We start from the raw sequence: 16,071 nt of genomic DNA on the forward strand, positions 1-16,071 counted from the left end.
TGAATCCACAGACGTCAAACTGAAGTGATTAAGGAAAACTATATTCCAACTACAGCATCTTATGGAAAACACTTGACTTGAGACTTTACATTTTGATTACAGCTCTTGAAAATTCAATCTGCTGACATTTGGCTTGATGAAAAGCTTTCAAATAGATCATAATTATTTGCAACGTTGTGATGAAGACAGATTTATCCGTTATTTTTGTTTCCGCATTTCCAAGTGCAAAACAGATGAGAAGAGAGCCGAAAGAGATGCTCAGTTATGTGTCTTTTTTACACAATGACACTAAGAACCAAAATCATACCTTCGAGCCATATTAGCGTGGCGATCCCTTTTTAAAGTTAAATTTTGGGAATATTAATAAATGCTTGTCAGTCACACCTCTTCGTCCGTTCAATAGGCTTTCGCGTCAGATTGATGGCCGTTTTGTCACATAAAGAAATTCTCTCACATGTGGGCGTTATTACGGCAAGCCAATGCCAACACTTATTTGGCCTGGAGACAGTCCTGCCGCGTACACTCGTTCCGCAGGGTCTATACCGTGCCCACACTACCACGCTCTCCGAGGCTTGAATGACAAGCTCCATGGCCAATTGTGGCTAGGTTGGGTGGAGACTTACGGACAGTGAAAAAACGGCTTGTTAAATTTCTATCAAGATTACACTTTGCAATTACACATCGGTCGGACGTGTGGACAAGTGTAAGAGAGTGGAGAAAATGTCCTGCATTGCTTTACATGAACATATATTCAGGTAAGTCCTGAAACCGATTGATTGTGGTTTTCGCGACATCGTATTGGTTCTTGACAGTTAGCGACCGGTAAGAATAGCTAAACTCGGCGATTTAGTGCATGACTGAAATCTGTAGCTAGCATGCAAGTGATAACCGGTTAGCAGTCGGGCAAAATGGAATGATCACCGGCAAGGCTGGGCGCTAGTATAGTTGAATGCCTGACTGAGATGCGATATGAGTTTACATAAAATTTTATTTTAACACACGTGCAGCTATAGAACTCGATCTAACTAATTACAATGCTTTGTTGTTTAGTCGGGACATACTGGGTTGTGGTAAATTTGATATTTAAGAAGAAAGCTGTGTTTATTCGCTCAAATCTACGTTGCCAGTAGTGGCAAGTAATTTGACTTGATTCATCCTCGCTACTTACGAGTCTGGTAATGCCTTTCTGTGTTTGCACCAACCTCCTTCACTTCAGATTTTTCATTTAGATTTGATATCATTCTTAGCATGCAAACATCTGGAAGGACCAATAGTATCATATAAGTGATCTGTTTTCATGGAAAGGGGAAAGTTTGTGGATAACAAACATGTTACTTGAATTTGAACTGTTGGTACGAGACATTTGTTTCGATGCTGCAGCAATCAAACAAGGTAGTTTTTTATGCAACTAAAATAATAGGTTTTTTATTTCTGTTGTAGATGATTATTTATCAACATGTTCTCCGTGGATGTTTTCGAAGGAGAAAACTGGCAAATTTACTTGTTCACATGTTGGTTGAAGTGGAAAGGTCTCTCTCTCTCTCTCTCTCTCTCTCTCTCTCTCTTTCTCTCTTTCTTTCTTTCTTTCTTTCTTTCTTTCCAGCTATGTGTAAACCACCCTGGCCGCCTTGCTGTGTCTGATGCTCAGGTAATTGGAGTGCTGGATTAACCGCCACTTCAATTTTTAGATAATGTGGATTACAGTGATTCTGATTGGAGGTAACTGCGTGCAGGTGCCATCGGGTTGAAAAAGAAAATATTACGCACGGTAAAAGCTCTTGAAAGTCTTTGAGATAATAGATGTGTAAATGCGAATGCGATGCATGAGGACATGTTTGGCAACACAGAGGCGTTTTTAAATAGCAGGGCATCTCGTACTTATGAGGCAGAGAACAATCGAAGTATTGCTTCTTCTCTTGCGCAGTGTGTTTGGGGCAGTGCCTTCACGCTCGGCCAGGGCTTAGGTGTTTCAAAGTTGTCAGGTACAGATGTTTCAGGCAGCTGGAGAATTAAGATGAACAGAGAAGTCTTTAACCCTGGCTTATACTATGAGGAAAGACTTCAATATACGTTCAATTTGAACTGCTGCCGTCGTGGTGAGGTCCCAGGTGCTTCATGGCTGAGAATGGAGCGACATGAAATGACTCAACCACATTCACTGTTAAATGTCATCCTGTATACTCACTGTAGCTGAAGTGTGGGAGGAAAAGGGAATTTAAAGTCCATTAATTTCCAGGTGCTGGGCAAAAAATGGTTACATTGATGAAGTTGTAGTATCTGCACACTGGCGTAGCTCTCAACAATGCCATTGTCGCATATCGAAGCTAAAGCTGGGGAGCACAATATTTTTAACAATAGTCTTTTGTCACTTGGCAGAGACTGTATAGGTGAGATTACTGAAGGGAATTACGAAGCATTCTATTTCTACATGAAATAAATTAGTGTGTGCAAATGTTAGATGGTGCTCCATTTCTGTGGAGAAGTTGTTTTTTTTCCATAGGCAAACACTGTGTTCAGTATGAATGGGAACAGAGGGACATTGGAACCTTTTCCAACATCGTGACAAGAAAATCTGGTTCACCAGAACTTCAGGAATTCACTGTATTCCTGTTTTGTTTGTGTTTTTCCTCTTGTCATGTCCTTATTTTTAGTCACTGAGGTAACGTGTGTCTCCCCCCCCCGGCATCCTTTAACAGTATGGGGGTTAATGAATAAGTAAAGAGGGGCCTCTTTGATGTGCGGTACCGATGGCAGCTCCCCTGCACTGCCAAGGAGGACGAGGCAGTGCCGGAGGCTAGAGCCCCCGTCCAGCTTGCGGCCACACCGAGCCAGCTCTGGCAGATGGGGCCCTCCTGGCCCCCAATGCCTTATGGGACTGGGCCAAGGTGTGTGCTTGCGCGGTTCATTGTTTCATGGTGGACGTTTCTATCTAGACACGCAGGTGCATATGTGGCACAGTGACGTGGGCAAAAGCATTGGCCCTGGAAGGTTGCGGACTCGAATCCTAGCTGGCTGCTTTTGTTATACCTTTGAGTGTCGGTGCTTAACCAGAATTTCTTTGCTAAATGTGCAGTAAGGTACATTTTAAAAGAGGCTACTTAATTTGCCCTGAATAAGGGTGTTTGCTAAGCAGATAAATTATGTAATTCATGTCCCAGTTGAAGACAAGACAGTTGGAGTTTAGCTGTGCTTCCTTCCAGGTTGGTAATCTTGCTCAGATCTTCATCTCAGTTGATATCAGTTGGTATCAAAGTCCCAAAAAGAGAGCTAAACCCAGAGAGTTGAATGAAGATGCTGGGAGGGTTTATCAAGTGAGAGAATTCACTGATGACTTTAGGATGCAGCTATTTGTTTATCAGTACCTGCTGCAAGGTGTATACTTTGTGTGGGGATCTTAACTACTGCATTTAGGCAGAACAAAGTGACCCAAATTAAAAACTTAGTAAAACTCCACTATACATAAAGAGAGAATCAGAAGAAAGTGGAGAAGGGAGCTGACAATCAGTAATGGTTTAATAATAGTCAAATTTTATTGTATTTTGACAAAGACATTCTCACCCATGTCATTTCTACCTGCTTCATTTAATGCTGTGAAGTCCTGTTCTGTGAGTTGAAATGGTCTTGTGTGTTATTGTATGGTATGTTCAGGAAATGGGATTCTAGTTACCTTCTTATACAAAGGTTTTCTTACAACATGTTGTGCTTTTCTCCTCTTACAAGTAAGCCTGCCTTGATTTTCTGGCTTATATTCATGTTGGTATGTCCTTGAAAGGAAGAAGATTGTCCAAAAAGATTATGTCTGTAATCAAGGTCTTTACAGAGGGCCTTATGAGAACAATTCGTAGATGCGATGCAGGACGAAATGTTGAACTGTGGTCCCGCTTAAGGTCATCTGGTTCCATTTGCTGAGGGAAGAATGAATGCAGTGCTCTCTCTCAGGGTCTCTGTGTGTCTGACTGAGTGTCCGTGACTCAGCCTGCCAGGTGGGTGGGTGTAGAAGGAGAGGGGGTGGGAGAAAATCAGTCCTGTCTACATTCACTGACATATCAGGCTCAGTCTAAGAAGCCTTACTGCTGAACTCTCTATCTGTAGTGAGCCCGCATTGAAGACACCCTGCGTTACATAGCACAGCATGGTGGGGTTACCCGGATTCAGGCAGCCACCTGGAAGAAATACAGAGAAGAGGAAGAAGCCTTTCTCCAAGCACTCACAGGTTCACGAAAATAACCCTGATTAGAGCAAGGCTTCCTCATTCTCAGTTCCACTGTCTGTTTTTCTCTCTCTCATCCTGCCCTAATTATTACTGTTTGTGTTATTCTCGTCTGTTTTCGTGATCCTCTTCTTCTCCCCCACTGCGTCCCCCTCTCCGTCCCACTGCTCTGTCGGTGCCAATGACAGATGGGACAGTGAAGAATTGAGCAGGCTGTTAACAATTGATGCCTGGCTGAATTATTATTTCTTTTCCCCACGCGTCCCATTTCTCCTGCCCCAGTAAGGTGGCTGGCTTGCTTCTAATGCATTGTGTGAGCCTGTGTGGGCATCCACCTGTGTGTATGTGGTTATCTGTGTGTGTGTGTGCATGTGTGTCCGCTTATATGCAGGTGTGTGCGTGTGTGTCCGCTCATATGCAGGTGTGTGTGTGTGTGTGTACGTGTGCCCATGTTTCCCCGCTTATATGCAGGACAGTGTATGTTTGAATGTGAGCCCGTGTGCGTGTACATAAGTGTATGTGAGGGAGCGAGTGCGTATGTGTGTTCACAGCCACACACATGTCTTGAGGGGGGTAGAGAGGGGGTGTGCCCCAGGAGAGGGGCTCCGCTCCAGTCCCTGCTGCCCAACAGGGCGAGTTGGCGGGAGCTGGCGGGAGCTGGCATTTGGCTCCTGCCAGGGAGGGAGGGAGGGAGGGGGCGCTCCTGAGGATGGGGGACAGGCTTCTCGGAGTGCTCTTTTTCCATGGTGGCCATCTGTTTGCTGCTGGCGCTTTATTGCACCCATCAGTATGGCTCGGAGGGCCTGGTTAGCCTGCTGACGTACCGCTGACTACATGCAGCGTTGAGCGACCCTCCCTGCTGTCTCCAACTCCTGGGTCTCTAAATCGGGCAGTGTCCCCGGAATGACCAGTGAAGGAGAGAATGGAGGTCAGACAGCCAGACAAATGACATAGATGGACAGACGGGAACAACCTTTTCCATCTTGCTACAGTGTATTAACACAATTAAAGTGGTGTGGGAGCAGTTTGATCTGTCTTCGTTAACAAATGAAATATCATTTAAACTTTAATTTTTGCCATGTTGTCATCTGTGGAGGTTGTTTTTGAAAGGCAATTCAAAGCCTGCGAGGCACCCCTGATGGTGACCACAGCATAAATGCCACGGCAAACAGAAGCTCTTATCTACTAATTGCGTTGAAATTATGTCCATCTTCTCTGGGTCTTAGGAATAAGAGCACTCCACAGTGTATGCTGGACAATGAATGACTTCAGCTCTATTATTTAGCTTTCTGGTATCACAGGTAGTCACTATGTGTTAGTTGGTATGAATTATAGTTTCTTCAAGTAGCGATTGTCATTTACTCATTCGTGTGAATGGCATTTTGGTTTTCATTGTAATGATTTTGTTGACATTCATGACAATATTATTAGTGGAGATAGCAGTAGTCAGTAATAAACAATAATAATAATACATGAAATTGTGATAATAATAGTTCTCTGTGGCAGCCCCTCCTCCACGTCCAGTGCACAGCTTTGTTTTGTGTTTGTGAGTCACTGCTCACCCATTTACTGTAGTACAGTCGCCTTGCCGCGCACCAGATGGTGTCTCCTGTGCCTCTTGGCAGTAACCTGAAAACCTCTCATATGTTCCAGCTGAGACTTTGTGTCTCTCAGGTGCATCTCCATTTATCGCTTCCTATAAGTCTGTTCTTAACACACTACCATTACTATCATGCCTGAAATCTGTCTGTATATCTGTCTGCTGAAATCAAGGATAAGCAAGATTAATGTTTTGCATTCATTTTTTTTTTCTTAGAGATGAGAGCAGGTTTATGTCATCAATCCAGTGTACAGCTCAGTCCCAGGAGGGCTAAAGTGTGTCCGGCTCCCGCTTCACCTGAGGCCTTAATTAGCCAGAAAATCAATTAGCTGCTTGCTTTGAGAAGAAATCCCTGCCCTTGCTGTTGAAGCACTAAAGATATTACTGTGAAGGCTGTGTACTGTGTATTGCTGTGAAGTCTTCTGGGCTGGGCCCTGCTGGACTGTAGCTTGGTGCTCCTGGTCTTAGAGGAACAGTGGCTTCAGTGACACACTTCAGTCATTTTTTAAGGAACGATGCATGAACAGATGTCAGCATTCATCATACATAGAGTAGTGGGAGCTTGTTCAGGAGGTAACTGAAAGTTAAACCCACTTATCCTCTGTGTTCCTTGTCCTAATGAGATATTTCTTCAGGGGTGGAAAGTTGGTGTCCAGAGGTAATGAGCGTGCTGTGAGGAGGAGTACTCTTGGCTTCCCTTGTCTTGTCAGGTTACACAAGTTAACCTAGTGTAGGGCCTGTGTTATGCTCGCACTCACTGGTCTGGAAGTGTTGTTAGCCTGGTCTGACACTGTTGCTCATTCAACTTGAATGGATAAACTTATGTTCTATTGAGCTAGAAGTCGTTCTGGATAAGAGCATCTGCTAAATGAATATAATGTCATGTAAAGAGGAGGGGGTTGAGTGTAATGGGGGGTTGTAGGGTTTGTCTGTCCTGTGTTGGGGTGCTCTGCTCCATCCATGCCAGGACACGGCAGAGGCAGGGTGAGGAGATGGCTCAGCCAATAAGAGGGATCCAGAGGCTGGGGGGCGGGGCCTCCAGAGCCTGTTCTGGGCAGAGGATCAGCAGAACAGAGGCCTTGGTTTTTCTCATCTGAGGAGTCTGATTAGAATCATCCTGCAGTGCTTTCGCTATAGCTCCTCGGTGGCTCTGCGTTTCTCAAATTTAGAGGAAAAGAGAGGGAGAGAGCATCCCACCTGTCCGTCTCTGGCGGTGAATGTTCTTTTCCCCGCCCCCTCAAACGAGCATTATTCCTGCCGCGGAGCGATGGGGAGCTCGTCACTTCTGCGCAAGGGGAGCTCAGCGCAGCGTGAGGGAGTGGGCGAGAGGAATCAATACGTCCAGCAGGGCGTCGTGATTCTCCGCAGCTGCTGTTTGCGGTGCCAGTCTACCTTCAGCGCAGAAAGCTGAAAGCCCGGCGACGTGACTCACTGTCGTTAAAGAAATGGCGATTAGTCACATCATCACCATCAGTGTTCCCTGTGTGTGGGTCTGTGTAGGCTTGTGTGGGTGTGTGCGTGTGTGTCTGCTTGGGTGTGTGTGTTCTCTGAATACCCCCTTTTCTTCACCATATTCATGCTGAAGATATGAGTATGGCTGGGATGTAATCTGTGACAGTCAAGAGGGTCACACGCTGCACTTCGTGAGGGGATTGGCTCCCTGCCCCTGCTCTGCCCCCTAAATCTTCACCCTGCCCTTCCAGTTGCTTTCCCCTCCCTAGCCTATTTAGCCTGTCCTGGGTCTTTATATGATTACATCTGAGAGCAGTAGCTCTTCCTTTTTCAAACTTGTTAGCTGGGAATGGGCCATTGTGCTCTATGTATGTGTGTGTGTATGTGTGTGTGTGTGTGTGTGTGTGAGAGAGAGAGAGAGTGTGAAAGAGTGAAATGGCTCAGGATGTGTGGAGTGGCCTGGAGTATGTGTGGAGAAGAATGTCTCTCTGTCCTACTCCTGTGCCACTGCCACAAGGTGTGCTGCTGTGTCTGCCTTTTCTGCATATCTGCTTCTTTATCTCTCCATCTTTGTTTCTCTCAGTCTCCATCTCTGTTTTTCTCTCTGCCTCCATCTGTTCAATCTCTGCTTCTCTCTTGCTCTATCCGTGTATCTGTCTTTCTCCAGCTCCGTCTGTCCATCGATGTATCTTTTTTTTCCCCCCTTTTTTCTGTATATCCTGCCTCTGAGTAAGTTTCTCTCTCAGATGACAGATGATAAAGAGGAGTGTGGGCGGTGGTGTTATTTCAATCAGCACCCAGCAGTCAGAACTTCTCCCTCCACACAAGTGGTGCATCACTAATGAGGTGAAACAGATCCTTCTCCTCTCCTTTGCCTCGCCTCATCGTTTCTCCTCTCCTACGTCTCCTCCTCCCACTCCGCTCCACCGCCGCCTGGGTCGTCCTGCCGTTCATTAGAGGTTTATTTGACCCTGGGCGATAGGCGCGGTGATTGAAACAGCGTGCGTTTCGCATTGGTTGCCAGCACCACACTGAGATAAATAGGGAAGCGATATTGATCTGGAGCGTTCCGTGTTCCTCTCTGGGCTGAGTTCGCCTTGTGAAGAAGTGACGATTGCTTGTGAAAGCAAACAGAAGCGAGAGTCTGGTTCCAAGCCCCCCTGACCTGCCAGCACCTCTTGCCTCGGCTGGATCTTTCTCACAGAAGCAGTGGCCCTGACCCCCCCCATTACAGAGCCCGTTTCAGCTGAACTGCCTCAGCTGTCTGCGAGTTTGATTTTTAACTCACGGTGCATCTGCTGCTCAAGCGCTCCTGACTGCAGAGCACTTTGAGTTACATCTCTCTGATAACACTGCAGCAGTCTGGTGCGTTTGTAAATGACTGAGTGGGGTCTCTGCTACATGGGCAAGACAGCATGACCAGGCTAGGGAGTTGGGTAAAGAAAATCATTTCTGGCAGTGGTCTTTTGCGCAGGAGAAACAGCCAACTGTGTCACTCTCTGTCCTGCTGTTACATACGGAGCTGGTCAGCATACTGTCGGCCTGGTCAGTTTGTGATGGAAACGTGTCTGGGTTGCCACAGGTACAGCTGACTTCCGACTAAGGAATTTCAGTGGACACATGGATTAGGATTCATCTGCTCTCTCATAGAGCAGCACTGTGACTTGATGTCCTCTCACACACTGTGGCAAGCTCGTTCTCGCAGCTTCAGGCCAGCTCTTCTCAAGGCTAACAATGCTTTTTTTCTCCATTTCTCTTTCAGATCTTGGTAAAACTCTCTGAGCAAAGATGGCATTCTTCAAGAATAACTTCTGGGTAAGTGCCGCGGTCGGTTTATCCTTCAATTGTTTGTGATTTCTGGTTTGCTTTGAATCAGTTACAGAAGGCAAAATCCCCGTCTGTTGATGCAGAAGGACCGATATGCAAGCAGAGATGAGTCTGGACTGACAGCAGTCTTGGTGTAAGGTGGTGTTGTATGTATGTGTGAAATGTTTACAGCTCCTCGGCTGGTGTCTGTCACTGCTCCTGTGTGCTCTGGGACCTGTAGGACACAGTGCATGGTGATAATTTAAACTGAACAAGCGATGAATTAAGTGACAACGAGAGAAGGGTCTTGGGCATTCAAAGGCTCCTCTGGTGGCTCTGAAAAAACAACCCCCCGGGAAAGCATTTGGTTGGACGCACACAGCGTTTATAAATTAGTTTTGTGTGCTTGCTACATCCAGCTAAACACTCTCCCTTGGGATTCATTTTCAAAGGTGTTTTAAGCTGTGTAAAGCTATTATTCTGATGGCGTTCCCAAAATTATGCTGTGGTGGGGAATAGCCCAGACCTAGAGAGTTAAGCCCTATCTGAGGTGTCCTACAGCAATGAACACAATGACTCTGAGGACTAGGTCCTCGCAGACATTTGCATCTGTACCATCTAATCTCATTTAAACACAAATAATTGAGATACAGCTTCAAATAAGGACACGAACTTGGTACTTTCTTCCTTATGCTTCTCTCCTGCTTCTTGCTGTTGTTATGCTGCTTGATTTTTGTGTCTATTACCCCATCACAAATACCCATAACAATATCTCATTATTGGCATGTCCTCTCGAAGCATATGTTTAATTATATTCAGTCTATGAGTATATCTGTGCATTTTGCCAGTTGTACAGTATGTATGGGTAGCATTACTGCTGCAGATACCTGTGAATGTGGTGGGAAGGGTAAAACCAGCCAAGTCAGTGTTCTGTTTACAACTGTCATGAGGGGCTCAGCTTTTCTGACCAAGCTCTGTTCTAAGGTGCGTAAATTCTTTGACTCTAGAGTAGTATCCTTGGGTAAAGATTTAGTTCTACTATGGGTTTTTGGTTAAGATCTGGTGGTTCCGTTTGCAGTGCTTCTTTTTGGTGTTAGTTTTAATCTTGCTACCCCATTCTTTGGCCTGGTATGGCACACACACATGCATATTTGTCATGTTTAAAATTAAAGCACTCTTCTGATTCTTACTAGCTTGACAATATTTCCTTTTCAAAATCTTTGCATTCATTTCAAAGAACCTTAGAAGAGATAGGATATGTGTCTTGTGTGGACTGCAGCTTAACAACAGTTTATTCCATTTTTGGGAACTTTAAGCATTGGCTACTCAGTTATCATACAGAGCATGTAGGAAAGCATTACATTTATATTACATTTACATTTATTCATTTGGCAGACGCTTTTATCCAAAGCGATTTACAAGTGAGGTACAATACAACACAAGCGAAAAAACCATACAGAGTCAACAACATTAGAAGCACTGCATGACAAAGTTCCAAAGGTTGGCCAGGCAAAGTACAAACTAGCAAGTAAAGCTAACGGTAAAGAGGTAAAGCTAAGCCCATTGTATTTAGATGATGAAATGAGAAACAAAATGGCTAAGTCAAATGAAAGAATATAGAAAATACTCACTACCATTTCTTTGAAACATTTCCTCTTTAGTGTGTGATATAACGTGGGTTAAGTTGTTCATTTCAAGTTGCCATCATGTTGATAAACACCTTCTCGGCAGAGCTATTTTTATAAATGTGTATGTAGCTGCATATGCCTATTATACAGTGCGTCCATATGAGTATCTTGGCATTTTTAACACAGCTAAAGTGTGTTCTGTTGAGGTAAGATAAAGCCTACTTAGACTTAACACATGATATGGAAGATAACAAACTGATCTACTAGGAAACGGTCCCTAGTACTCTTTCCTGGGATGTGAGCGTTGGAGAGGACGGCTGCGCACACCTTTTGTTTGAGCGGTGAGGAGAGCTGGAGGTAGAGAGGGAGGCGGAGGGCAAAGGGGTGTATGGGAATCCGTCCCCTACGGTGGCCTCAGAGGCCAGTGCCATTTGTTTTGTTCTCGGCCCGCATTGTGAGGGTAGAGCATTCCCTCCCCAGCGGCCCGGTGGAGCCTGGCTCTCTGCCTGAGCTGCCGTGCTGCGCGGGGGCCTGTGCGCGAGTGACAGGAACAGGCCAGGCCTTTGTCATCGCCTCCCAGGAGGCCCCTCTGCGTTCAGGAACGTCGGCGCACCTGGCCGAGCTATTTCGGGTTTTGCGTCCTACATTACCTACCTGGCCAGCTGGTAGCCAGAAGCAGGCTGCTGAATCAGGAGGAGTCCTCATTTCAGACAAGCTCAGAGAAGCCGCGTGTTTAGGACAAGCACAATTAAAGTAAAGTAAAGCTTATGAACTAGTATAGTAAGGCTATGTGTTCAACACAAACGCAGTAAAGCACAGTAAAGCGGTGTGTTCAACACAAGCCCAGTAAAGGTATGCATTCAGCGCAAACGCATTGAAGCACAGTGAAGCTGTGTGGTCAGCACAAGCCCAGTAAAGCTGTGCGTTTGCCCTAATCTGCGGGTGTCAGAGGCTCCTGCTTGCAGGGGATGAAGCGTTGGAGCGAAAAGCCCAGCACCTCTTCCCGTTCCCGTTACTCACTCGATCGGCAGAGTTCTGGGACTTTCCAGGGGCCGCTGTTGCCGGGCAGCATGACACACAGCCCGCCAGCCCAGCCCGGCCCTCATGACGTGGCAGATTTCCACAGCCCCGTGCGCTGGCCCGGCCAGGCCCGCCTCACACCAGAAGCCCAGCACAAACAACCAGGCACAGCAACATAAAAGTACAGGCTATTGCTGGCGACACGCCATCACAACCCAGTTTATCCTGTGCAGCTCTCCAGAGCGCGGCAGCCCCAGCAGAGATGCACAGGAGCAGGCTGTGCGCAGGCTGGGGAGCTGCTGGGTGAGTGGGGAGTAGGGGAAGAGCCGTGGGATTGCTGTGTCAGTGGAGATCACCACTCGGGCATGGGGTGAATGGCAGTGAGGGTCCATGGAGGAGGAGGGCCGCAACCCAGGCCTCGGAGGCGGGGGGGGGGGGGGGGGTGTGGCCCCCCGTCCCTCCCCATTGTGAGAGCTTTGGCCGCGCAGCAGAGCTGTCTGTTTTGTCATTGTGAGGTGAGCCCTGCTTGTCTCTCTGCTGACCACGCTCGGGTCATGTGACTCCCCCCTGCTTTTGTGTCCGGGCCTCTGATTGTGCAGGGGCTGGGGGGGGGAAGGGAGAAATATAGACTATTCAGTTGAAATGTAAGATTCCTCCATTGTGTCGGACAAAGCCGGTCAAAGCCGCCTCCCACCCGTATTAGCATGTATGTGCTTGCAGGTTCAAATCCAGGCCACCCGCTGGGGCTGTCATAGCATGACCGCTCAGCTAGTCTGGTGTGTACCAAGCAGGGTTAAACCTGATGCATCTTCAATGTTCAAGTTAATACAACATAAATTAAGGCAGCAGATTTGATGCAGGATTTAGTATCAGGTGAAAGTTGCATTGGGGTGATAACTGAATGTGTGTGAGTGCTTAAGCACAAGCCAGACACAGGGGATCAATTTTGTGCATCGCAAAGTCCTAAGGTTCACATTAGAAGTGTTTACTTTGTTGTCTTTAGTTGTGAGTAGTTGCATTCATATTTCCAAATTGAAAACATTTTCATCTCTTGGCACTTTTAAACAGACTGACGAGAGGCAGGATTGCAGTTACCATAAATTCACATATAATAAAACATTGTGCTTTGTACAATGCTCTGTAACATTCCTGTTGTGAGGGATGCTAACGTAAATATTGTTTATTAATTTGATTGATTAAATAAATGATTTATTCATGGATTGATTTATTGATTGAAGCCCAGCCCAGCACAGGCAGACTGTGACAGCTCTCAGTGTGGAATGGACTGTTTTGTCTGTCTTAGGTGGAGGTGTACTCAGCCAGGGTGTATTTCAGTGTACTGGTTATGGACTGTAGGCTTCACATAAGGTTTAAGAACTCAGCCTGTCCGGTGCACCTCACCCCTGAAGGGCCAGAGTTAATAGAGGTGTCCCCGAGTGGTCACCTGTGTCATTCCTTCCCCAGCTAGGGTGCTTGCATTTCTAGGGATCCTGGGAAGTGTTCATGGATTATTTAGGATATGTTGTGTAAGGGCATTAAAGGTTGTTCATTATATGCCAGTCAGTTTTGGAATAACTCATACCTCCATGCTTAAATGTGAAATTTATCTGTGAAAGTACACTGTGTGTACCACAAGTAAAACACTGACTGCGATCACTATACACAGCGGCTTTAAACGTCAACCCAGTCAAGTAAATTGGGTGTTTGTGTAAGTCATGCGCTGAAACTACATGAGCCCAAAGGCTTGCATCGGAAGATGTGGATAGAGGCACACAAAATAAGTTGTTTTGAAAGCACTGACTAGGTGAATAATGCAGATGAGCAGAGCCGGTCTGCCTGTCCTTGGCTGCAGGCAGTCCCATCACTCTTAATGACAGACTGTGGCTCGGAAAGCCAGGCCACACTTCTCCCCCGCTCATAACTCAAGATGTGTTCAGAATTCGGAACTCTTTTAGTGGGCGCCGTCATTTTCGAAGTATATTTTCCAGTAATATTGCGTCAGCTCTTTTGTTTAATGACTTATTAGCGTAAATTAGCGTTTTTCCCCGAAAACATTTGCCGTCTTACAGCACTCTGCCAGTGCAGGAGTGAGCAGAGGAGTAACAGCTGGCATGTGCAAGACACTGTGGAAACTATCAAAGAACGGTAATTAATTTCAGCCCAGAGAAGCAAGCCGCCAACTGCCGCAACCAACTGGTGCATCGGCAGCAACGAGCCAGCGTCACTCTGTGCTCTGTGCTCCACTCCCTCCGAAACTCCATCCCATTCCTGCTCCGTGTAGACGAGAACCCGGCAGGGGGGGAGGTTTGCGTCGGTCTCCTCTGTCGAGCTCGAATGCGTTTTCTCAATTGAATTTACAGCGTGTTCCTTGTGTTCAGATGTGAAGAGATCCATTTCTAATGCCCGCATTACTGATGGAGAGCCTTTGTCAAACAAAGATTAAACTCAATGGCTTTTAGAACTGGTTGGACAGGTGCAATGCAATCGGATAATAATCCTTTGATTTCCCTCCATTAGTATGAGAACTAGACTTATATACAGGCACATTGATATATTAAAACGATCTTACACAGCAGTCAATGTAGGTAGCCCCTTTGTACAGAACCCAGTGCTGCCGAAAGGAAAGGGCTGTCTTTCATATGCTGGTATTGTCCTGTAATTGCATTATGTAAATTTGCTCCTTGGGCCTAAGAAGAAAGTGTCTTGTGCCGACGCCTGGCTGCTATTACTCTGTCTGGGTCTCACTCTCTCTGTCTGACACAGCGCACTCAGGTCCGGCATTAACATGAGCGCCGGGGCAGGAGTTGGCAGGGAACCTGGGGAGGGGACTTATTTAGAGAAGGGAACTCATTGTCATTGAGGAGAGCCGTGTCTCACTCTGCGAATTAGATTAATGAAAGGCAGATAACGGCCTGCTGTTCTGCCAGATAAGGGCCCGAGCGGGGAAAGGAATGCGCTCGGAGGGGTGAGGGAAGGGATTCAGGTGCCCGTCTGAGGGAGGGTAATGAAAGAAGGAGGAAGGGTGTTTGCACCGTGCGTCCGTGTAAGAGTGTGTTATACTCGCGCTTGTTTGTGAATGCACTGGTTTCCCCGCACCGTCAGCCTTGTGCATGGACTGCTGACTTCAGCTTCTCTCCAACTCCAAAGTCATTAATCACCACGGTGATAGTGACAGGACCAGGGCGTGCGGCTTCTGCATGTCCTGTGCTCTTATGCAAGTGCCTTTAATTAACATATAACTGAAATCTGGGGAAATCACTTGCTGGAGTTGTGTCTGCTCACTGATCTGAGTTAGCCTTATCCTGGTGTGGTCAATTGGTTTTCAGCCTCAGGTTACCTCATGCTTGTTAGATGGTGCCCCCCCAAACAATGACTTAGGATCAGCCAACCTAATCTTTAAGGTTAACCCAACCATATTTTGCAGAAAGGCTGTGCGATCTTGGGTTAGTGCCCTGAGAGGACATTGTCTGTAGAGTGTATTGCAAAGTAATGTAATGTAATTTAGTGTAATGTAATGTAATTCAGCTTCGTTCTCTGAATTTCAAGTGTATGGCTCAGCTGGGAGCCCTCTCTCTTTTGAGTGCATAACCTATCCTCTACAACTTAGTCATTTGTGTCTAGATGGGACAAGACATACAACATGATACTGATAATCATGGCAGAGTGATTAGAACGGTCTGTTCACCCTAAAGTTAGTTCATTTGCAGTGTGCTTCAACTGAGAGATTATGTTACTGCGATCAAAGGCCTCAGGTTCAGAGGTTTCCATTTCGGCTTTTCATTCCACAGTAACTTAATAAATTCCATCCTGTTTTCTGGTCTGATTCCCAGAGGAGCAGTTTGGCTGGAAATGCCCAAGGTGCCATTTCAGGCGCAAAGCGATAGCTGTCTACCATATACCTGACTTGCTACCACAGGCACCATATTGCCAAGTGTTTACCCTTTCCCTCAAGGGCAGAAAGAGAGGCTCTAGACCCCAGCGCACAGATGAATGACTGGCCATAGATGGAAAGGCAGCACTGTACAGCAGCATTGTGTGACCCGAAGGAACATTGCCTTCCTGCAGACTTGCTGTGGGCACAAGAACTGCAGTACCAGTACTTAAGCAATTAAAACACTGTTTAATAGCTCTTTTATAGGTCAGCAACTGAGGGCTGTATTTTGTTTTGTTAACTATCCATTTAAACATTTTCACGGCATCGTACTACAATACCACGCTTTAATTAAAGTAAGCGCCTCCGAGGCTTTCCCAGTTTTTACAAGCTGTCTGCAGTGATTGAAAGTGGGTGGGGTTTTTTTATTTAGTTTTTTGGAAAGTCTGAGGCGTGAAACCGCACCGTTCAATCTATCCACCCA

General features: G+C 46.2%; 1 protein-coding gene across 1 annotated transcript in view; it reads left to right on the top strand.

Moving 5' to 3' along the window:
* Positions 1-672: 672 nt before the first annotated feature.
* Positions 673-16,071, top strand: part of LOC118795856 (F-BAR domain only protein 1-like) — a 38,502-nt gene continuing 23,103 nt past the window's right edge. The window contains exons 1-2 of the mRNA XM_036554608.1: positions 673-755; positions 9,025-9,077. Of these exons, the coding sequence (XP_036410501.1) occupies positions 9,051-9,077 (27 nt within the window). The 5' untranslated portion in view covers positions 673-755; positions 9,025-9,050. The remainder of the gene's footprint in view (positions 756-9,024; positions 9,078-16,071) is intronic.

Source organism: Megalops cyprinoides, chromosome 20 (genome assembly GCF_013368585.1).
Source record: "Megalops cyprinoides isolate fMegCyp1 chromosome 20, fMegCyp1.pri, whole genome shotgun sequence".
NCBI classification, from domain to species: Eukaryota; Metazoa; Chordata; class Actinopteri; order Elopiformes; family Megalopidae; genus Megalops; species Megalops cyprinoides.